At 40.4% G+C, this 23,121-nt stretch overlaps 1 protein-coding gene across 10 annotated transcripts in view; it reads left to right on the top strand.

Annotated features, from left to right (window-relative positions):
• The window catches only part of STAU2 (staufen double-stranded RNA binding protein 2), a 233,840-nt gene that overhangs the window by 133,171 nt on the left and 77,548 nt on the right, over positions 1 to 23,121 (top strand). For 6 of the 10 annotated variants that reach the window (XM_019643612.1, XM_019643608.1, XM_019643607.1 and 3 more), the window contains one exon: positions 1,466 to 1,579. The exons of 2 other annotated variants lie outside the window; for them this stretch is intronic. In XM_019643612.1, coding sequence (XP_019499157.1) covers positions 1,466 to 1,579 — 114 coding nt within the window. Of the gene's footprint in view, positions 1 to 1,465; positions 1,580 to 9,393; positions 9,788 to 20,072; positions 20,115 to 23,121 lie in introns of those variants that run through there. 2 more of the 10 variants (XM_019643611.1, XM_019643616.1) reach the window with 2 other exon arrangements.

Below are 23,121 nucleotides of genomic sequence, written 5' to 3'. Positions count from 1 at the left end.
TCACTGTATTGGGTTTTACACACACCTCCTATGTGATAAGTTTGATTTTTCCCCCATTGTAAGCCGATGTATAATAAACAATACTTCCACATTCTCAAACTCATATACACGGAGGTATAATACAGAGATTTAGAACTGTTGTCAGATCTTTTACCCCAAAGTTAACTTGGAGAAATATCTTTATAATAAAGTCTTTCAAGTACTTTAGAGACAAGGGCTTGTATATTGACTTGATTTGAACTGTAAACTGCTTTTTATAGATTCCAGGAAGTTTCCCTACCTTCCGGGTTTCAAAACTGGTGGCCAATGTTAACAACCCTGCCGGTATAAAAAGTTGAATTACTAAACCATAAGACTAGGATTCATATTGTTTGTCATTTTTCAGTGAGCTTTGTGTTATACATGACAAAATATATGTGGACCATAATCTGCAGTAAAGATATATGGATATTATGCAGCAATTAGAATTAAACCTCAGCCAGGGAGCTAATAGGTGTTTTAATTTCCTTCCTCACAAATTCAAGATTTTCGCCTAAGCTTTTACCCTAAATCTACACACATTTAACAAATTGAGGACATTATAGCTAATAAAACCAATTTCCCCTATAATTTAAAATTAGCAGGCACCCCCATTCTGTAGGCATGGTTTCATTAATTTATCACGAAGGCGGTGCTATTTTTACTTTATTAGCTTAGAATTAAGATAAACACCACTTGAAAGAACTTTTTTTTTGGAAGTATAGATAAATGAGAGGATGGAATTTTTCCCAGTGGGAGGACGGACTCACACTTCCCTACCCCCGTATACGCTACGTCTGATGTGGAGTACCTTACATGTGCTTTCAATAATGGTTGGTTGTAATTCACTAAAAGAAAAATAACATTGTAGTAACTTTATTTTGGTCTGCACGTTACAAATCATTTCAGTTTAATTCAATTTGATTGTAATGTCAAATTTTCAAGCAGAACAGGATGTAGTGATACATATATATTTAGCAGTGGTTTTATAGGGACTCTAATGTAGAAATAGAAGACTGTCACTACCAATTAAGTGGCAGTCACACACAGATAGAGTCAAATTTGATAGAAAATTCAGGCTGACAAAGTTCCATTAGAGTCAAATGAACTTTGACGTTTGCTTACCCTTGAGTCCTATATGTATTATGAAAAGCTGGGCCACAAAGATAGGTGTAGCACTATGTTGTGAAGTTTTCTCCTGGCTATCATGATACAAAACATTTTGTAAAGCATCTCCTAAACTCTTAACACTTCAGAAGGACTTAAAGTAGAATTAACAGATTTCCCATAGATATTGGAAGTTTCCAGTAAAGTGTTAAATATTTGAAGCATGTGCTGCATAAATTATTTGAATTTTTCTTGGAATCTAGACCCTTAGAAAAGGACCTGTTGCATCTGGCTTCCTCTTACAAGTGGCATTCAGCAGCTTGCGTGTGTTCTGTTATAGGTTCACTACTGTGATAGACAAAGTGACAAAGAGTGTGTGACCTGTCTGACATTAGCCCCTGTGCAGATGACTTTCCATGCTATTGGAAGCTCCATTGAAGCCAGCCATGACCAGGTATAATACGCCACTCCCATTTTTCTGTGTTACGGCCCAGCTGAGAAATTCAGAGACCGTCCAAATGGAAGCTATGTGCACACATACAGATTGCTTTCCCTAATACGTTATCCACTGGCACCATTTGCTAGGCTTTGGAAAATTCAAATTTTGGGGGGTTGGTTGAGAAACTGGTGTATTAGGAGATTTAAATTATCTTAGGCTTCTAGTGTGCAATTCATTATTAATTTAAATATGGAATGTTCTGATAAGGAAGAAATAATTGCCCTATAAGCTATTTTTATTTTTAATAATTATATGTGGGAAGAAGTATCATCAAAACAATGTAGATGACACTAAAGTCTTAATATAATATACTCCGTTCTGTTGAAGAGTTTTAGTATTATAGAATTTACAAACCATGTGAACTTTTGGAAACATCAACCCCTCCCAGAACTTGGGGTATTATTAAAATGAAGTTTCAGTGTTGTTTTTAAAAGTTTTATTTCTGAAATAAAGCTAAAAATCTGAAAAGTGTATGATCTCCTAATAAACAAATTCCTCTGCTTGTTTAGATAGCAGCTTGAAAATACATCATGTTTATTAGATATCACATATTTTCAATTAAAATAATCAGACTAGACTTAACTCATGATCTAGGCCATAGAATTGACCTAGATCAAATTCTTGTTTGGAGTCAAAATGACTAGACATACACCATTTACAGTATTATGACTAACCAGCTGTGCTTTCTAAATTAACCATTCACATACAGAACAATCATAACCCACTTTCATGTTCATTTCCCAGGAAGTTTGGGGACTTCTGGTTTTGCCTGACTAATCTTTTTTTCTTTCTGAGTGGTACCCTTGTGCAGAGAGAATAAAAGCGCATAATAGTGTACCTTCTCAGACACGTGATTAGCTGTCCAGCTCACGCTAGACCGAGGCAGACATCTTAGGGCACTTCCCAGCTCTTGTCTCTGATAGTGTGGGTTTCCAGTCATTTGTTGATTGGTGGTGAGGTATTGCATTGTTCAGAAAAGAGCAACTAATTGCTCAGAAAATCTGAGTTTGGGGAACTAACCATGGATTAAGTTAGCTGAAGCTCCCCGGGTGGATTCTGTCATCTCTTTGGGACTCTATTTCCTGGAATGTTAAATGACAGGGTTGGGTTAGGTGAGTTACAAGATTTATTCCAGTGCTACTTTTTTATGATTCTATAACCAATCTTTCTGCCCCCAGTTGAATGTGCCCGACCAGTAATCATTAGTTAATAGCATATTGATCTGCTTAGCTTAGAGATCACTCCAGCGCTGCTCAGGGTTTGCACTGATGGTTGCTCTACTTGTAGAAGGGAGTGCAATTTGAGGGACTTGGCCCCAACTACTGTATAGAAAGTGTTATGTTTCCCTTTATAAAACTATAACTTAGCTACAGCTAGGTGCTGAGGCTGCATGGTAAGAATGTTAGATGTGTTCCCGCTTTCATGGGGTTTACAGTCTAGCAAATTCATCCCTTTGAATTTTTGCTAAGAAGCTTATCTCTAGCTCTATTTCTATCTCTGTCTCTATGTCTACCTCTATCTCTATCTTTATATCCACCCATGGCAGAAACAAACGGCAAGGGCAGCATGAGGTAACCATCCTGCATAGTCTCTCCTTAAGCTGAGCAAAGAAATGATAGAATGCCTCAGAAACCCACACACCTGAGAAGAGCAGTCGCTGTTAGCAGAGGTAACACTTTGCTTATGAAAGAGCACTAGACTGGGAAGGGAGATGGGGCCCAAACCTGGATTTGCCATGAACTGGCTGCGGGACCTTGTCCTTGCACCTCTTGGAACTTGGCTTCTCCATGAGTAAAACAGGCTGCACCTGGCTTGTGCCAAGTCCATGTGCCTAAGTACTCAAAGTCCAAGGCCACTGTCACTGTTACGATATGGCACTGTTACATATTGGGAAAAAAGTGGCTCTTCCTCAAGGCATTTTACTGCTTCCAACAGAAGATTGTTGTAATAGACAAATCTACAATAATGGTAGTGTTAATGGAACCTCCTTGGTGTGCAGTGTACAACCTACACAACTGTATCTGGTGGTCTTATACTACATCTATCTGGAATGTCAGTTTTACTCAGTGGTAAGTAAAAAAAAAAAGACATTTTTACAGGAAAGCAAATACAAATTCATTATAGATGGCAAATTTGCATGAAATTTTAAGATAAAGACTTTCAGGAAATGCGTTGATACTGGTGAAATGGATGGATGGCAAATGGATGAATGAATGCAGCTGGCTGGAATGACCGTGTTGTATGTCAGACACGACTTTGGTGGCCTCAGAGCTGCACAGTGCAGGTAGTGGTGTGGTCAGCGCTGCTCCTTCCTACTTGGGTGACTTGGGCTCCCTGAGGAAAGGAGACACAGAGCAAACCTCTGCTTCACTTCTTTATGTTATGTTGTCAGTGTGCTTTCCTCAGACGGAGGGTCTGTCTAAGCAGAGGTTCTCCTGCACCAAACCAAGAGCATAAGCGTGGAAAACACGAACCACACAATGCCTTTTCACGTATTAATCCGTACATACTAGAAAAGAAGAAAACATTTTAAAGCAAGAAAAATTGCCATTGCTGAAAAATGTTTTCTGTTCTTCATTCATTTGCATCAATGCAGTTGAGCAAATGAACTAAGTATTCTGAGAAAAAAGTCCTTAAAATGTAGAGGCGATCCTTCTTGTCTGTGTAGACAATGAAGGTGAGCAATGGAGGAACTCTCTGGCCTTGATCCTTTACAGCTGATCTTACTTTTAAAAATTTGCCTCTGGGGACCCAGGAACTGGAGACCGAATGTGTTCACCATTGCCTCCACTCACTGTATTCAAGAGTAACAGGACAGGGACTGTGAAGTGAACTTTAGCAAAGCAGCACAGGTACGCAAAGTGGTCAGGAGAGAGACTCAGTACCACCTGTGTGCTGATGATGTCTGAATGTGTGGAGCCCGAACCCTCCCCTTCTGCCCGCCCAACCCGCTCCGCCCCTCCCCCCTGCCTCTCCTCTTCCCCATCCTGGGAGATGACACCACCATCTGCCTTTCTGCGCAAGCCCAGCGCCGTGGACCATCCTTGCTTCCCCTGTCCTCGCATGCTACATCCAGTCCCAGCATCTTTTCCTCGAAATTCCTCTCTGATCTGTCCACTTTTCACCTCCAGGGGTCCCATGCTAGTTTCAGCCCGGACAACGGCAGTAGTCTCTAAGCTGGTTGCCTTTTTGTGCTCTTGCTCCCCCGTGGCCGGCCTCCCACACAGCAGTCAACATTAGTTTTTGAGTTATTAAGATCACATTACTCAGCTGCTGAAAATAGTCTAGTGGCTTCCCATCACACCTACTGTAAATCCAGATATTTTTTTGTTATGTCATACAAGTCCCTATGTGACTTGTCCCCTCCACCTCTCCAATATCAATTCCTGCCGCTTTCCTTTTCACCAACTGTGTCCCAGTCCCCCTGGCCTTGTTGCCAGTTACTTCATGATCCATGAAAGAAGCCAGATGCAAAAGGCGACATCCATACTATAGATTTGATTTGTGTGACATTCTGGAAAAGGCAAAACTATAGGGATGGAAAACAGATCAGTGGTTGCCAGGGGCCGGGGAGGGACTGACCATAACTTGTCATGAGGGATTTTTGGGGGGGCGATAGAAATGTGCTATATCCTGATTGTGGTGGTAGAAACACGACAATGCATTTGTCAAACTCACAGAAGGTCCGCTAAAAAGGTTACATTTTACTGCATATAGATTATACCCCAAGAAACCCAACTTAAAAAAAACCCAGATTCCTTTCTCTACCAGTCAGTCACCCATGGGTACTGCTCCCTAGGAAGTGTAGAAGGATTTCTTCCCTTTCCTTTCCCGTATTCCCTGCGTCTGTTGGATCTGCCTTGGATATGCGCTCCATAGCCAGGCTTAGAACTCCTTCGAATACCGGTGGTTAAGGCCTGCGTTAGACCTTCTGGAATAAATAGGAGACTCCCTATTGAAAGTGGTATCAGCCTGCGCTTGCCTGACGTCAGGGGAAGGGTCTCTCGGCCAGCGTTTCCCATTGGAGACTCTGAATTCTCATCCAAGCCCTGGACGGTCATCCAGGCTGGTGTTTGCCAGGCGGGTCCCCAGGGTGTCTGGGTGAGGACATCCCCCATGTGCTCGCCTGCTTCATCACCACCAACGTTACATTAAAAATTCACGTTAGTTTAGAATGTTTAATTGTCCAGACTAAAAACATAGTTTAAATTTCCAGACACTGATTTTTTTTTTCCCCAGCAAACATTTGTTAACTGAACAACTCTGTGGGGTACCACACTGGATACTAGAGCCTACAAAGATAACTGCCTACGGTCTCCATAATATGCTCGATAACTAATTTCTTAGAGTCCCCACTGAGCCAATCATCTTGTAAAATTTAGCATTTATAGATCATGTGGTGGTTTCAGTGGAGAGCAATTGTCCTTATTCATAAGTTGAGTAAAACACACATTTGTTTGTTGAGGTTGAGCTAGTGAGTGTTTTGCTCAATATTTTTCAGGACATCCTATTTGGAAATTAAATTTATGTTGGTTAGTTTATGTTATTAAAAGCAAAATCCTTTGTAATAGTGCAGAAAGGTTTTTGGAAGTTAGCTTGATATAACTCACCAGATATCCTTTACTCTTTCCTTCTGGCCTGATACCCTTTCTACATCTTTCTTCTTCACTCTTAGATGTTACTGAGTACCTCTTCCTCTCTGTCTCTTTTAATTGCATCAGTCACCTTTAATTACCTTCTAGTTACATCCTGTCAATCTCACAAATACTGGCTAAGCAGGAGTAGGTTAGTTAAAATACTATAGCTTAATTCCTAGTTAATAGTTGTATCACTGCCTCCATGATTGTTGTTCAGGTTATCTCTGGAAGTTACTTGTTTTATATAAATAAAAGAATGAACTAAAAAAATCAACCACCTAACCAAGCACTAACTAGCCAATGAAGTATAACATATGTATATTAATATTTGCTGTAGCCTGACTTTTCGTCAACAACAGAGTGAGGTTATCATATAGAGTAAATGACAGTGCATATTTAACATATTACTTAGAGTTTTAGAAATCAACAATCTACAAGAGAAAAGAACCAAGAACCAAATTTACACATAAAACGTATTTGCCAGGAGATAATGTGCTAGGCTCTACTTACATTACTTTGCTTAATTCTCATAGTAACTCTGTGAGATGTAAACTGTTGGATTTCTATATTTGCTAATCACTTTTAAGGGAGTATGTCTAGATAGGTAAAATCAACTGAGTTGTTCCCATTGTGTATTCTTTGACCAGATTTCAAGGCAGATCTCTCAACGAAAGGACAACCATTAAGTGTAACAGTTTACAAATCTAATGGGTATTCTGTTCTATTGATACTTTTTTTTTTTAATATTTTATTGGGGAATTGAGGGAGGGAAACAGTGCTGGGGAACTGGAGAAGGGGATCAGCCAAGCTGCTGTTCCCCAGTCTTCATTGTGGAGGGCGCCAGTTGTCATCTGGCTTCCCGTTGGCAGCTCCTGGCCTCTAAACTCAAGGTGCTGTGTTCAATCTTAGCTGTGGGTGGGCATAGCCACCATCCCATGTGGGAGTCGAACCAGCAGCCTTGTTAAGAGGCATACTCTATCCACTGAGCCATCCGGGCAGCAGCTCAGCTCAAGGTGCTGATCCAGTCTTAGTTGCGGGTGGGCGTAGCCCACCATCGAACAGGCAATCTTCTTGTTACACCAGCTGAGCCATCCTGCCACCCGCCGGCAGCTCAGCAATAGCTCAGCTCAGGCGCAGCGTCACTGGCCCATGTGGGAATCGAACCAGTAGCCCTGTTGCTCAGAGCTCGTGCTCCTAAGCCAACTCTTAACCAACTGATTAACCCACTCGGCCGGCCCCGATACTTTAGATTAATTAAATTTTGCTCATAGGTTTTTTTCCCCAATTGATTTAAAGGCTGTTTGCCAGAGTAATTATGCTGTAATGTCTTGGTAACTTAAAATGTCTATGGTAACTTAAAAGAGGAAAAGCCTTCATATGTATTGTCTAAATACACACTGTCACAACAATAGTATATTGATTGATTGTGGGCTATGTACAGGACTTCTGTAGTACCAGATGATTTTAAATGATAGTGCATATACTCTCTTGCCCGGGAGGTAACTTTAGTCTATTGGAATATGTCAGCTAGGATGCTTTTGGCTACCAGTAACAGAAAACCTGACTCATGCTGGCTTGAATAATAAGGAACCTTGTTATCTCACATAACAGGAAGTTCAGAGGAAGGGTGAACTCCAGGGTTGGTCGATAAAGCAAATCTGGAATGTCAGCAAGCCCTCGGGTTATTCCATGTCTTAACTCTGCCGTCCTCTGTTTCATCACTGGCTCATGGAGAGATGGCCCACAACTTCTTGTGTCACTGGCGGCATAGCCACATCCAACAAAGGACCATGAGAGATCTGATCTTTTTATTATTATTAAAGTACAGTTGACATACAAAATTATACGAGAGTTTCAGGGGTACAACATAGTGATTCCACATTTATATCCCTTCCACATTTATGTCACCTCGGATAGTCTAGTACCCATCTGTCACAGATCTGATCCTGGGTCTCCTTTTAGGAGCAGGGGCATTTGTTTCAGGGACTCCTCTCACCCTCTTTCCTTCCTCGCTCAGGCCCGGATGGGGTCGGTCGTGCGCCCATCTCTACGTAGCCACTGGGGAAGAGGTCACTACTAGTTTCAGTGCTTGGGGTGAAGAGTCGACCACAGGGACTGCGTGAAGGATTAAATGCCACAGATACAGTTCAAAATATCCTAGTAGACCCCTTTAAAAAAAAACAGGCCAGTTTAATCTCAATAATATATTTTATTTAACTCAATATTATCTATTGTAAATATCATTTCAACATGTAATGGACTTTTTAAATTATTGAGATTTTTTTTTCATGCATTTCATTTTGACTTAGCCCCACTTCAAGTGCTCAGTAGCCACCCCGCAGGTCTATAGGATGAAGTCCAAGGGCATGTGTCTCCCATCTCATCCTTCCCCACTCACCTGGACCTAAGTCACCGTAACCACACTTGACCGTCTCGCAGTATTGGGTTACTATAATACATCGCATGCTCTCTTCCAAACAACATCTTCCTTTGTTTGCTCTGTTCCTTCTGCCTGGGCCATTCTATCCTTGCTCATAAGAGGAACTTGAATTGTTGGACTCGTCGGATCCAGCCAAGATGTCACCCCAGTCAATAAGCCTTCACCAAACCCACTTTTTCCATTATCCCACCGTTATACTTACCACACTGTTTTCCCATCATCATCATCATCATTATTATTATTATTATTATTATTATTTATTACTGGTATTGGGTTAGCCCACTGGCCAGTGACCTGTATGAGGTGCAGGGCTGTGTCATGGGCCTTAGCATCTCCCTGTCTGCCCTCTGGCACTTAGGAGGCATTCACTACATGTTCATAGGATAGAATTGAACTGAATGACTTGCATTTAGTAGAATTCATTGAGTAGAATTCGTGAGAGAAACAGACTGTTTAGCTCAGTATGCTTTCTCTGGTGGTGGCCTTCCGGGGACATTTTTTGTGAAAACTTCCTGGTACTTCCAAGTGTTGACCTCAGAGTATTTATATGCTCTGAATACATGTAACTAACATTAGAATCTGTCATATCTATTCATTAATTCTTTTACTTGTCGATTTGTAACTTTTAATTTTTTTAACCTATCATGCATATGACTGCATCCTGCTTAGTGTCCTAAATTGCTTTCTTCAAGTTCCAGGGACTGCTTCCTGATTCTTGCATTCCGCAGTGTCATGTAAAAGTCAGTGTTCACTGAATAATGTCTGTCGTTTGGGACTACATTCCTCAGAAGCTAGAGAGGCACGCACTTCAGAGATTTGAGCACCAATTACCCAAGACAAAGCTTTTTCTGTAAATGTACAAGGACTCACTTACGTGACATTGCATAATAACAAGCTGCATGTCATCATCCTGGAGGAGCCCGGGATAGGGCCTTGGCAGCCTGTTACATAGATTCAGATGGTTTTGAACTTCAGCTGTTTACTTGCCCCACATATCAAGCCACAGTCCTTCGTGCCATGGGGCCTTGAAACAGAGGGTGTGATCACTGCCTTTAGAAGCTTCTAGAAGGTCCTGGAGCTGCACACCTTCAAAACATAACTTGACTTTTTTTTTCCTGTTTATGAAATAGGTTGCTAAGAGAGACATTAAAAAGCCACATCAGGGCCGGCCGAGTGGTGCGTTGGTAAAAAGCTGGCTTGGGACGCCAGAGGCCCCCGGTTTGGATCCCACATATGAGGGCCAGTGACACTGCCCTCTACAGCTAAGATGCTGGACATCAGCTCAACCTGGAGCTGGGCTGCCATGAGTTGCCGGCGACAGCATAGGCTGCAGCCGGTGCTGCAGTGGGTTGCCATGGGCTACCGTGTATAGCCAGCAGCCAGCGTGAGCGGCCAGCAGCCGCCGTGAGCAGCTGTCCAGAAGCCGGTGACTGATCTGCTTCGCCCGGGAAGAGCGCAGTGATGGTGCCAACTTGGTCCAATGAAGCAATGTCCTCCACAACTAGACTGAAGAACGAAAGGGACAGCAACTTGTCTGTTTCCCTTCCCCCAATTCCCCAGTGCTATTGCCATCCCCCAATTACCCAATAAAAATCTTTAAAAAAACCCCACCACATTAGTTATTTCTTTTGCTGACATTTAACTTGCTTAGATAAAATTCCCATTTTATACAAATACATCTTATAGTTAAGGAATTCAATCATATCTTTTTTTGCTTTACATTTTCTGTTTTAGTAATTAGCCCCGTAATTCACAGTGTTTTTATGTTTTTGTTATTTTAGTTGTTTTTTTAATTGACATATAATTGACATAAAATTGTATGAGTTTCAGGTGTATGACATAATGATTTGATACATGTATATATTGTGAAATGTCATCACAATAAGGTTAGTTAATATCCACCACCACACATAGTAGCACATTCAATCATGTCTTCAAAAAAAAATTATTTCAGCAGGAAAAATCACCAGAAACAACTTTTCACCACTGGATAGTTATTGCTAATTAATGGAATAGGACTCAGCAAACCATGGTCCGCGGGCCAAACCCAGTCTATCACCTGAATTAAGAGTGGTTTTTAGGTTGGGTTGAAAAAACAAAAAAAAAAAAAACCAAGGGTAATAGCTCATGACATGAAAATTACATGGAATTCAAATTTTAGTGCTCAGTGTTCCAAAAATGAAGTTTTGTTGGAACAGAGCCCCACCCATTCGTTCAGGTATTGTCCATGGCACTTTGTCTCTATAGCGGCAGACATGAGCATTACAGCAGAAACCTTACAGGCTGCAGTGCCTAAAATACTTACTATCTGCCACTTTCCAGAAAAAGTTGCTGCTCTCATCCCTGGACTAGAAGGAAGGAACAGTAGGAATTCATCTTATGAATTTTATATCAAATGTTATTTTAATCGTGATCACTCAGAGTTCACTCCCTTTCGGAAAGGAGCCCGTTTTCTGGAAATGTTGCCCATATGACAGCACCATTAGACTTGATTGTGAATTTTGGATTTATTTACTCTACCATAGAAACCAATTTCATTCTCTAAGGGAATAATAAATAAGTCTGTCTTCATCAGTATTCATCAGAGCGTTGAAAGAAAGCTTACCCACAGCAAAGGTTATTTTTGTCTTCTTTCTGAAATCCTGTTTAGAAACACTTCATAGCTGGACTTTTTTTTTCTTCTTTTTTTAAGTAGTAAGGAATTTTCTGTTGTTTCCATAGTGATCTTGCACTTCTTGCATTTCAGATATGTAAGCAGTTTCCAGAATGAACAGCAAGTTATAGGGGAAGGCAGTGGGGAAGATTGAATATTATGTATTTTATAAACAACTCATAATTCCAATTTATGCCTAGGACAACATGACCACATTTCTGAGAGTTTGCATATATCCAATGATATTGCGCACACAAGTGACTTATTAACTTGGCCTATAAAATAATTTTGGACCACAGTCAAAACCCATGAATTTAATTTATTTCTCTCCTTCCTCCACTGTTTTTCTCCCTAAAGTGATGAATAACAGTTATTTTAATCAACAGAAAGTGTGAAATCTTAGGTTTAAAAAACTCCTGACTTTTCCCAGATAGCCTCAAAAAGATTTTGTGTGGTTATTTGCTCTGTACCTCTGCTTGCCAGCTCAACAGATAGATGATCTCTTTGAAGATAATTGCACATTCATGCTATCGTAGGAGACAAATGAAAGTCTAAGTAGAGTCCAAAAGTTTTTCTAGATTTTTCTCCCTAGTAAGTTTTCTTCGATTTTAGACCTGCATACATACTCCATAGTAGTTCCTTAATTTTTAATTCAGTATTCTAATTTCAAATTATTTAAGTAGGAATTTAATAGTCCTACTGTTCTGTAGGTCTATATATTTGAGGTTAATTTGAAGATCATTGGAAAAATATTCTAAAAACTTTTCTGTTAACAGTTCATACTAATGAATCATAACCAGATACATTATGAAGCCAGTAAATGCCATATGTGTATAATTGGCTAAATGGATGTGAAAGTTATAGTGGAAAGCTGTTGCCTATATAGACTTTTCTAAAGTGACGATCAATGGAATATAGTTCCCTCGGCCACAGAGTTGAGAGCATTATTCCCACTGGAGGTCACTTTTACAACCTAAAGAGTATTACCTTCCTTGTAAACTCAAATTATGGTGTTGTATATGATTTATTACACTATTTAAAACCAAAAAAAAAAATCCAGTAACCTTTTCTCTCTTAGCAATATACTTTCAATTCAGTCACGCCTCTCCCCATTTTCAAAATTCCTTTTTAGACAAATCAGTTACTGGTGGTTTTTCAGAATTTTCAGTTTTATTCTTTCATTGGTAATAGATTATTTGGCCTGCATTCTTTGTTTCTAAGTTGGCAGCTAATTCCTTTTCAGACCTCATACTTTGAAAATACCATTCAGGTAATTGGCTTTTCTTTTGCAAACTCTAATGGAAAGACTTTGAAGACATTTTTAAACCCCAAAATATTTAACGTATGAAATGAAATAATAAGAGCCAATGTAGTGATTTAAAAATGCCTCTATCACATTTCATCCACAGTACATAAATGTGCTACCAGCAAACCTGGTACCTTTTAGTAAGAAGTGTCGCCACTCTACCAAGACCCACATTTAAATTTCTAACTCTAAAAGACTCATTTGTTGATAGTTTTCCTACCTAGTTCAGCTAACCATGTATGCAGAGAGAGGTCATACCTTCACATAGGTTCGTGCTGTAGTAGGAAGCATAATAAGACATTTTTAAGCTCAGGGACCAAGTTGCCTGGTTGTCAGTCTCGTGTTGCTGATCTGTTTCTGCTTCCTGTACAACTGTCTGCTGGGCTCCTCGCCTAGCAATTTCCTTAATGTCTGCTGAGCTGATCCTACCACCTTAACTTGACCTCTGACTCCGGGTTACTTACCTGGCGTCCCTGCTGGTTTGTGTCTCCCACTAGGACTTCTTTTCTCTCTGATCTCGTACCGCCTTTCTGCTTCCTTTACATTGGCTTCTGATTGTCTCCTCTTCTCGCCTGTGCCTTGCCTTTCAACGACTCATTGCCCCCCAAATCCAGAACTTCATGATTAACAGAAGTCCATTTTATAGACGTTATAATCTACAGTCGTTATAAAATCCAGATAATACCAATGTACTTATTGGTAGAACTGATATTCGGTCTGGGCCCCTGAAATGGTTGTACCAATTGTTAAAATGTTTAAATACTTTCATACTACTTGTCAGATAGCTGATGGCCCATGTTTCACTCCCTGTCATCATGGCCTCGTGTCCAGGATCTCTGGGACCTCCCCCACGATCCGGGAACTAATAGGACATTTATTAGGCCAGCGGGAGCTTTCAGGACTGTGTTTTGTTGCCTTATTTTTTGGGTTGGTGTTGATGCCACACTAATTATTAAATGTTTTTAATATCACCTCTGCATTCAGAGGTATATGTAGAATTAGTTCTTTGAGGCATGGGGGTGAAAGACATCCCAAAGTGATCATTTTTCTTAAAAGATTTTTGAAAATTTCCATAGGAAATCAAAAAGCATTTTATTTATTTAGCAGTTATGTACTAAGCACCAGCTATATGCCTACCACTGTACTGGATACCAAGAAATTGTTATTATTTTGTAAATGGGGAAAGCCCTTACACCAACTGTCATTAAAGTTGGAGGGAGGGCATACAGGAACTCTGCTCAATTTTACTGTGAATCTGACATTGCACTAAAAATAAAGTCTATTTAAAAAGGAAAAAAAAGCTGGAGAAACAACAAAACATATACCGGGGGTGCCAAAAATATGTATACAAGTGGACACTTTGGTCAACATTGCTCAAGCAGTGATTCGCCCTCATCAGAAGTGTCTGGATGCTGATGGGAACCACTTTGAGCATCTCTTGTAATTGCAGAAGTCAAACGTGACTGGTATTCATCTTTTGTTATTGGTATATACTGAGTATTACAATTTTAATAGTTTTTTCCTTCTTAAAATGTGCATACGTGTTTTTTTTTGGCACCCTCTTTGTAGAACAGTTGAGGACCAATTGCAAAGCAGCATGATTCAGTGTCAGAAACATTTTAGAAATCTATATATGTATCTATGAGTATTGAAAGGCTGTGGAGTATGGAAATGATCAAGAGCAGAAGAATTCACTTGATGAAGCTTTTTTGAGTAGTTGGCGGACTATAAATTGAAAGATGAATTATATGTAAGGGCTTTCCATATAGGGGAAACAGCATGAGAAGAAATAGAAACATGGGAGTTGGCAAGGAATATGTAGAAGAAAAATGCAGCTTGGTGGGAGCCCCAGGAATAAATGACGTTGCGTATGATCACGGCCGTTATGTACGTTCTTGAAAGCTGGGTTGAGCAGCATGATTTTATGTTCTTTGAAGCCAAGAACCATTTTTCAGTTAAGGGCAAGGGATATGGCTAGGCTGGTATCTCTAAGATCAGTCTGATAGCCAGATGCAGAACTGACAGGGATGGGCAGGAAGGCTTCTATCATACCATAGTAATTCAAGAATGAATGGGTGCTGCTTACCTTGATGGGTGTGAGTAAACATGGCAAGGATGGCAGCATTTCTCCTGGAGTGACATGGGGGAGAAAGAATCAGCAGACCTGGGTGACTAGCCGAGTCTGTTGAAAAAGAAGCAGCAATTAATAATGGCTTTAAAGGGCAGCTGGGTGGCTCAGTTGGTTAGAATGCGTGCTCTGAACAACAAGGTTGCTGGTTCAGTTCCCACATGGGCCAGTGAGCTGCGCCCTCCGCAACTAGATTGAATGAAGACAGTGACTTGAGCTGAGCTGTCGCTGAGCTGCTGGTGGGCGACCGGATGACTCAGTTGGTTAGAGCATGTGCTCTTAACAACAAGGTTGCCGGTTTGATTCCTGCATGGGATAGTGGGCTGCACCCCCTGCAACTAGATTGAAGGACGACGACTTGATTTGGAGCTGATGGGTCTTGGAAAAAATGCACTGTTATGTAATAAATTTTTTTTTAAAAATGGCTTTAAAGACAGACTAGCAGTATGCAGAGTGAGAGCTGGGCACATCTTTCCAAAAAGCAACAGTAAAACTGGATGAAATTGTCAAAACAGCAATTTTAAGACGCTGGATATTGACCAAAGTCATTCATCAAATGGGGAAGTACTTGTGTTTAGAAAAACTACTGAACTTCAGGTAAGAAAAGTATGAGTCTATGGTTTTCTTGCCTGGAGTTTCTCCTGTCCCCCACCTCCAGGCTCAGCACAGTAGTTCTACAAGAGCAAAGGAAAGTCACAAAAACCAGCAGCTTCCCTGGAAGAGTGGCCTCACTTGATTGGAAGTGGAATGTGAAAAACGCCACGCCCAGTGGCATAGTGAATAACAGTAGACATCTTGGTAGCAAACAAACAGGAAAGTCATCAATGGATTAACAGACTAGCCTGAAATTTATAGGAAGATTCAGGAAACGATATCGTGATAGGAGGCCTTGATAAACCCAGCACATCATCCTGGCTGACCGCAAGGCTTCATACATACACAGGAGAGACCAGAGAGGTCCCCAGCTACCTACCCATCCCTGGAAGATGGTGAGATTCTGCACATGTGCAGAAGAGATGCGAGGGGTCCTGGCAGAGAGTAAATGCCAAGGCAGACTTGACAACAGCCTGGACTTTTTTTTTTAATCTTTTATTTTTCAATTGTAGTTGACATACAATAGTATATTAGTTTCAGGTGTACAACATAGTGTTTCGACATTTGTATAACTTACGAAGTGATCACCCTGATAACTCTAGTACCCATCTGACACCACACATAGTTATTACAATATTATTGTCTATATCCCTATGCTGTACTCTACATCCCCATGACTATTTTGTAACGACCAATTTTTACTTCTTAATCCCCGTCACCTTTTTCACCCAGCCCCCAACCCTCCTCTCCTCTGACAGCCCTCAAAATGTTCTCTGTATCTATGAGTTTGTTTCTGTTTTGTTTGTGCATTTATCTTGTTCTTTAGCGTCCACATATAAGTGAAATCATATGGTGTTTGTCTTTCTCTGACTGACTTCACGTAGCATAATGCTCTCTAGGTCCATCTATGTTGCAGATGGCAAGATTTCATTCTTTCTGTGGCTGAGTATTATTTCATTGTATATATGTACCACTTCTTTATCCATTCATCTATTGATATACATCCAGGCTGCCTCCATATCTTGGGTATTGTAAATAATGCCGCAATGAACATGTGGATGCATATGTTTTTTTGAATTAGTGTTTTGGGTTTCTTCGGGTAAATACTTAGAAGTGGAATTGCTGGGTTCTTCTTTGTCTCTTGTTATAGCCTTTGTTTTAAAGCCTATTTTGTCTGGTATAAGTATTGCTACTCCAGCTTTTTTGTTTGTTTGTTTTCATATTCGTGAAATATCTTTTCCCCATCCCTTTACTTTCAATCTGTATGTGCCTTTCGATCTGAAGTGAGTCTCTTGTAGGCAGCATATGTAAGGGTCTTGTTTTCTTATCCACTCTGCCACTCTCTCTATCTTTTTATTGGAGCATTTAATCCATTTACTCTTAAAGTAATTGTATATAGATACATAGTTATTGAAAAAATTTTTTTTTTAAGATTTTTATTGGGGAACTGAAGGGATGGGAACAGTGCTGGGGAATTGGGGGAAGGGGAACAGACAAGTTGCTGTCGTTTTGTTCTTCAATCTAGTTGTGGAGGATGTTGCTTCACTGGCCCAAGTTGGCACCATCATTGCACTCTTCTCTGGTGAGGCAGATCAGTCGCCGGCTTCTGGACGGCCGCTCACTGCGGCTGCTGGCCACTCACGCTGGCTGCTGGCTACACACGGTAGCCCATGGCAACCCACTGCCACAGGGGCTGCAGCCTACGCCGTCACCAGCGACTCACGGCAGCCCAGCTCCAGGTTGAGCTGCTGTTCAGCATCTTAGCTGTGGAGGGCAGTGTCACTGGCCTTCATATGTGGGATCCGAACCGGGGCCCTCTGGCTGTCCCAAGCCAGTTCTTAACCATCGCGCTACTCGGCCGGCCCTGAAATTTTATTATTTATATTTTTGATCTTTTTTTTTCTTCTTTGTCTCAGAGAAGTCAGTCACTTGTAATACTGGTTTGGTGGTGAAGAACTCCTTTAGCTTTTTCTTGTCTGGGAAGCTCTTTATCTGTCCTTCGATTCTAAACGATAGCTTTGCTGTGTAGAGTAATCTTGGTTGTAGGTCTTTGCTTTTCTTCACTTTGAATATTTCCTGCCAGTCCCTTCTGGCCTGCAAAGCTTCTGTTGAAAAATCAGCAGACAGTCTTATGGGGGCTCCCTTGTAGGTAACTAACTGATTTTCTCTTGCTGCTTTTAAGACTCTTTTTGTGTTTAACCTTTGGCATTTTAATTATGATGTGTCTTGGTGTGGGCCTCTTTGGGTTCATCTTGTTTGGGACTCTCTCTGCTTCCTGGGCTTGTATGTCTATTTCCTTCACCAGGTTAGGGAAGTTTTCCTTCATTATTTCTTCAAATAGGTTTTTAATTCCTTGCTCTCTCTCTTCTCCTTCTGGTATCCATATGATGTGAAATTCGGTATGCTTGATGTTGTCCCAGGGTACCCTAAACTATCCTCATTATTTTGGATTCTTTTTTCTTTTTGCTGTTCTGATTGGGTGTTTTCTGCTACTTTATCTTCTAAATTGCTGACTTGATTCTCTGCTTTATCTAATCTACTGTTGACTCCCTCTGATAGGTTCTTTATTTCAGTTATTGTATTCTTTATTTCTGACTGGTTCTTCACTTGATCTTAGCCAAAAGGCCGAGAAGCGATGACTGGTTCTTTTTTATGTTTTCTACCTCCATTTTTATGTTTTCTATCTCTTTGTTGAACTTCTCCCTGAGGTCACTGAGCATTCTTATAACCGATGTTTGGAACTCTGCGTCTGGTAGGTTGCTTGTCTCTATTTTGTTTAGTTCTTTTTCTGGAGTTTTGTTCTTTTCTTTCATTTGGGACATGTTTCTTTGTGTCATCATTTTGGCTGCCTCCCTGTGTTTGTTTCTGTGTATTAGGTACGGCTGCTCTGTCTCCTGGTCTGGGTAGAGTGACCTTATGTAGTAGGTGTCCTGTGGGGCCCTGTGGCATAGTCTCCCTGGTCACCTGAGCCGGCTGTTCCCGATATGCCCTTATGTTGCAGTTGAACCTTGATTGCTGTTGGCATGTCGGTGGGAGGGATTGACCCTCAGGCTGACTGGCTGTGAGGACTGACCTTGACTAGAACTTTGAATGTGATCCCCAACCCAAATACAGATTTATTGGCAGAGAGTAGAAGCTTTATTGGATTAGGGTGTTTGAGCATAAGCACTGACCAATCATTGACTGATGACTAAATGATACAGGTATAAGGGTGTCCCCTAGAAAGCCATGTTTAAATATAAAAACAAAAATAATCTTTTTTTAAAAACTGAGAAGAGACACACGCAGCCAAGCACCGATTGTTGCTCCACCTGCCTCTGGCTCACGCTTCCTCCTGCTCAGCCCAATAAACTGATCCCAACGCCTGATTGTTCCTTTGGCTGAACTGGTTTCGTCACTTTTCACATACTTCAAAAATACAGTTCTCTGCCATTTTTAACCCTGGCCTGCACTCCAGCTCCAATTAAGCCTGCGGAAGTGGCCCAAAAGGAGAGCCCATTCTTTGATTCTTTTGGAAGATGATGACTTAGGTTTTTGACACATTAAATGTCAGTTCCAGGAATGAGATTCAGTAGCTACCTGAAGATTTGAGATTAGAACCACAATGACAAATCAAGGGTAAAGATATAGATTTGGTCTCCACATAAGTGAAAAAAGCAGGAATGAGCCAAAACACAAACCATGTGAAAACCACAAGGTAAGGAGATTGGCAATAAGGAAAAGTTCAGGGGTTTTTTTTCCAGGGTTACAAATTATAAATTTATATAAGGTTTTATTTTACCTTGAATTCTCTAGGTTAATCATTGTAATGGAAACTAACTCCTTGAAAGAAAACCAACAGATAACAGAACAGACCAGTTTGGAGAAATTACTTAAGGTTACCCCCCCAAAAAAATGTTATCTAAAATCCGCAATAGGAAAGAAAAGTATGTTTGATCATGTTCTAAAGGAAGACAATCCTTGCACAAAGCACAAGCCTAATGATGCAACTGCCTCCTCCACTAGGTGGCAAAAGTAAGCTGCAGAGAGAGAGAGCACAGCAGGGCTCTAAACCCTGCTTTGTCACTTCTGAGTGATGTGTCCTTGAACCGTCATTTTGAAAAATTCAAACACTGTACATTTGAAATACGTAGTCTATGCAATACCTAAAATTCCCTGTAAAACAGAGGGAACGGTGAAGATACATACCGTGTGTGGGTTTTGGGCAGCAAACACTTGTGAATGTTTTGGGACACAACATAAAATATTTACGTAAAATGCTAAAGAGAAAATTACTGTGGTCATTCACAATTTTGTCCAAGAGTTCTTGGAAAACCCTAAGTATTGAAGAGCCCTGAGCTAAATGATCGACTCTGTGTTAAGTAAGCCACCCTACCTGGCACTCGCCAGGCCATCAGAAACCCTCTTTAAATTAACATGTTGCTGTAGGTTGCTTTCCCCTCCGGACTTGCATGAATATAAAAAGTTTCTGAGGTCTCATCAATTACCTGGGACGGAGAATATGCTTCAGAATAGCCTGAGATACAACAGCATGTTCCAAGCGTGCTAGTCGAAGATTTTCTTTAGTAGGGTCACCAAATAATGGTCCACTTTCATTTTTCATATTAACATTCGTAGTGATTTCCCTTCTCTTAGGGGTATATTTTTTCCTTCTTTTTATATATGTTTTACTTTGTCCTTCAATCCTCAGATATCTTTGAAAACGCAGCAGACTTAGTGCTTTCGTTCTGATAGAAACTGACCCCCTCCCTGAGTCCAGGAGAACCATCAGAGAGCGGTGGAGCCTCCCTGAAGCTGTCGTCCTGTGCAGCCAGGAACAGCATACAGTGGAGGGGAACATTTCCAGAATCTCAGACAAGAGGCAAATGTTTAGTTTGTCTCCCTCAAGTATGTGCTCAGATATTCATTAGCGCTGCATCACTTAATGTTCTTATTTAATATTCTAATAAAAAAAGCAGCTAGTCATTGATTCATCCATTCAACAAATATTTATTTAGGATCTTGGTGTGCCAAAAATAAAAAAAGGTACTGTTTCTTTTTAAACCAGAGGCCAGGTGCTAGACTGTTTTGTTGTCTTAGATGAGTAATTTTCAAACCGTGATTCACTCTGTAGGTCAGTTCCATGAAAAGAATCCCTGTTTTATTAATTTTGCCATTACAGGCTTCTCAGTTTATGTAGATGATAGAGCCCTGAGCAGAAAATCAGGTGTCGTCTCAGGAAATGAGCCTCACTATTCCTTTCAGCCTCATTGATTTGGAGGCTTTAAAATTTGACCGCTTTAATCGGGCAGTAAAGAATCTATTCAGCAAAACTTCATTATAAAGCACTTCGGTGTACCATGGACTCATTTCTGTTTTATGCCAAATGACGCCTCCCGCGAATGCTTTGATGTGCAGTATATCTTTTTCAGAGTTATGAGGAAACCCATCATCCAGGGCCTATTGCTTAGTCCCTGGCATCAGTATGCTGAGTTCCTGCTGCCTCATTTCATGAATGAGACTGATCTCTGCTTTCACCTCCAATTGAAATTATAATTGAGAGATTCATCATTTCTATTGTTGGCTTTTGAGAGGAGATTACAAGACAGAAACAGCTTTTGCCACTGGTTCCTACAGCGATGGTTCAAATAAGCATAAATCCAGAATAAAAGATTACGATTCCATAAAAGTTAATTCACGCAGTAAACCTTTATTGAATGCTGCCTCCAGGGCAGTGAGGGGATAGGTGGGTACCTGGACCTAAAGATGTGTATAGGCATGGATGCCGCCCCGAGGACTGATCGCCATGGAGAGAAGAAAATCTCGAATGTGAGGGAAAGACACTTGGCCTGTGAGAAGCCTCAGCAAATGTTGAAGGAATCTGGGGGACAGGACAGCGATGATGTTTGACTGAGAACATTTGATGCAGAAGGCCGCCTGCTCTGTAGAGACTGAGGGAGGAATCCAATTGCCTTCTGGGCAGCAGAGGAAAACGGCATTTAGTGGAAGGCGTTAGGTCTGGTGCTGGGGCTGGCATGAGCCTGGGTGCTGAGTGGGAGCATGAGGCTCATTTGGTAGAAAGAACCCTTTGGTTGGAGTATAGCACTGGTCTTTAGATAGTAGTGGGAACCAGGACTAGCATGAGAGATAGAGGTCAGACTCTGAAGTGTCCTGGACGCCAGGACAGAAAATTTGGATTCCATCTAGTGAGTCATGAAAAGCCACGAAAATTTACAAATGCACAAAGCTGTTATGGCTAATGACCTGGCTTAGAGCTTATGCAACATTTCTATTAAGTGAGAAATAATTTAGCTAATTAACTTGAGGAATATCTTTTTTCTAATTCTGAAATTCTGTGGAATAAATAATATAATGCCGCCCTGTTGAGAACATAATTTACTACTCCATGGCTCCAATCATTTAGTTCTTTCCTTTAATTGGGAACGTATATTCTATACCATATTATGCAGCAAAGGAAAACCTACTGTATCATGGGTGTTAGTTCTGCTCCTCATCAGTTATTACACATAAAATTTTTTTTCCAACTTTAAGAAAGTATTTTTCAAAAATTAGATAGTTAGATCCTTGGGTGTTTTGAATACCATTGGAAGGAACTGTAAGAATCATCTTTTGTGTGCCACTTCTGGACAACACTCCCCCTCCCCCCCACAAAGTGGTTATAACAGAAACTCCTGTGTTGCTCCTTTGTGGAATAATAGGTACTTTACCAGGATTAGCTACTCCTGGAGAAGAAACAACAGATAATTGAAAACGTCTTAATTTACATTTATATTTTAGTTGACTTTTGTGGGCCAAAAGACAAATTGCAAGGGGCCTTGGTCAAAGAACAATGATCTTAATAAACATGCTTTTGAAAAAATACTTGTTGAATTTTATACTTTTTTTTTCCCTTTTAAGCCTGGAATTGCAGATTCCATGATAAGGAAGGGAGAACAAAGGCAGAGAGAAGTCGAAGGTTCTTTCCCTGGAAAAACAGTTTAAACATTAAAATAGAATATGCTTAGAAAATGGACCTAAGCCTTTACCTTTAGAAGTTTAGAGTCTGGGAAATGTTTTACTTACACTGGCTGGGGAAGATTTATAGAGAAATGAAATGCACCACTACTTCCATTGGTAAGACATCTGGACTGTGTGCATGCGAGTGTATAACATAATAGCAACAAATGTAATATTTAAAATTTTAAGACATTAAATATAAATACATTGAATATAAATACACAATTCTAAAATAGGTCCGTGCTTGGCCATTAGTATCTATTTTCTTTGTATAGAAAGATATTTCCATCTTAAACCCTAATGTTCTTCAAGATAAATTTATAAGGTCTAAAGTACTTAGTTATCTTTTTCTTATTAAATAACATTTTAACGAGAGTTTAATGCTTTTATTTAGTAAATACCCAACTGGGGAGGTATCCAGTTTTCTTTTAGTAGGAAAGTTTGCACAAAAGAAGTGTTTTCTGATTACCGATTAGTTACTTTGAAGTATCTGGCAGATTACATCAGCCTCTTATTTGAATCGGTACTGCAAGAAGACATCTATTGTACATCATTAGCGATGCATTAAATTGGTTATTTATGTTTTAAAATCTATGCATAGTAGACTCTTTTGTGTTTGCCTTCGAAGACTGCTGTTTTAATAAGACATTTTGAAATGAGTCAAGTTGTCTTTTTGGCTTAGTTGATGCACCACTAGAGAACCCAAAGATTTTAGCCTCTAACCAGCCACCTCCTAGGTTTAG

The sequence above is a fragment of the Hipposideros armiger genome, unplaced genomic scaffold, assembly GCF_001890085.2.
Source record: "Hipposideros armiger isolate ML-2016 unplaced genomic scaffold, ASM189008v1 scaffold_80, whole genome shotgun sequence".
NCBI lineage: Eukaryota > Metazoa > Chordata > Mammalia > Chiroptera > Hipposideridae > Hipposideros > Hipposideros armiger.
Note: the sequence above shows the minus strand (reverse complement) of the source record. Positions and strands in the feature narration are given on the sequence as shown.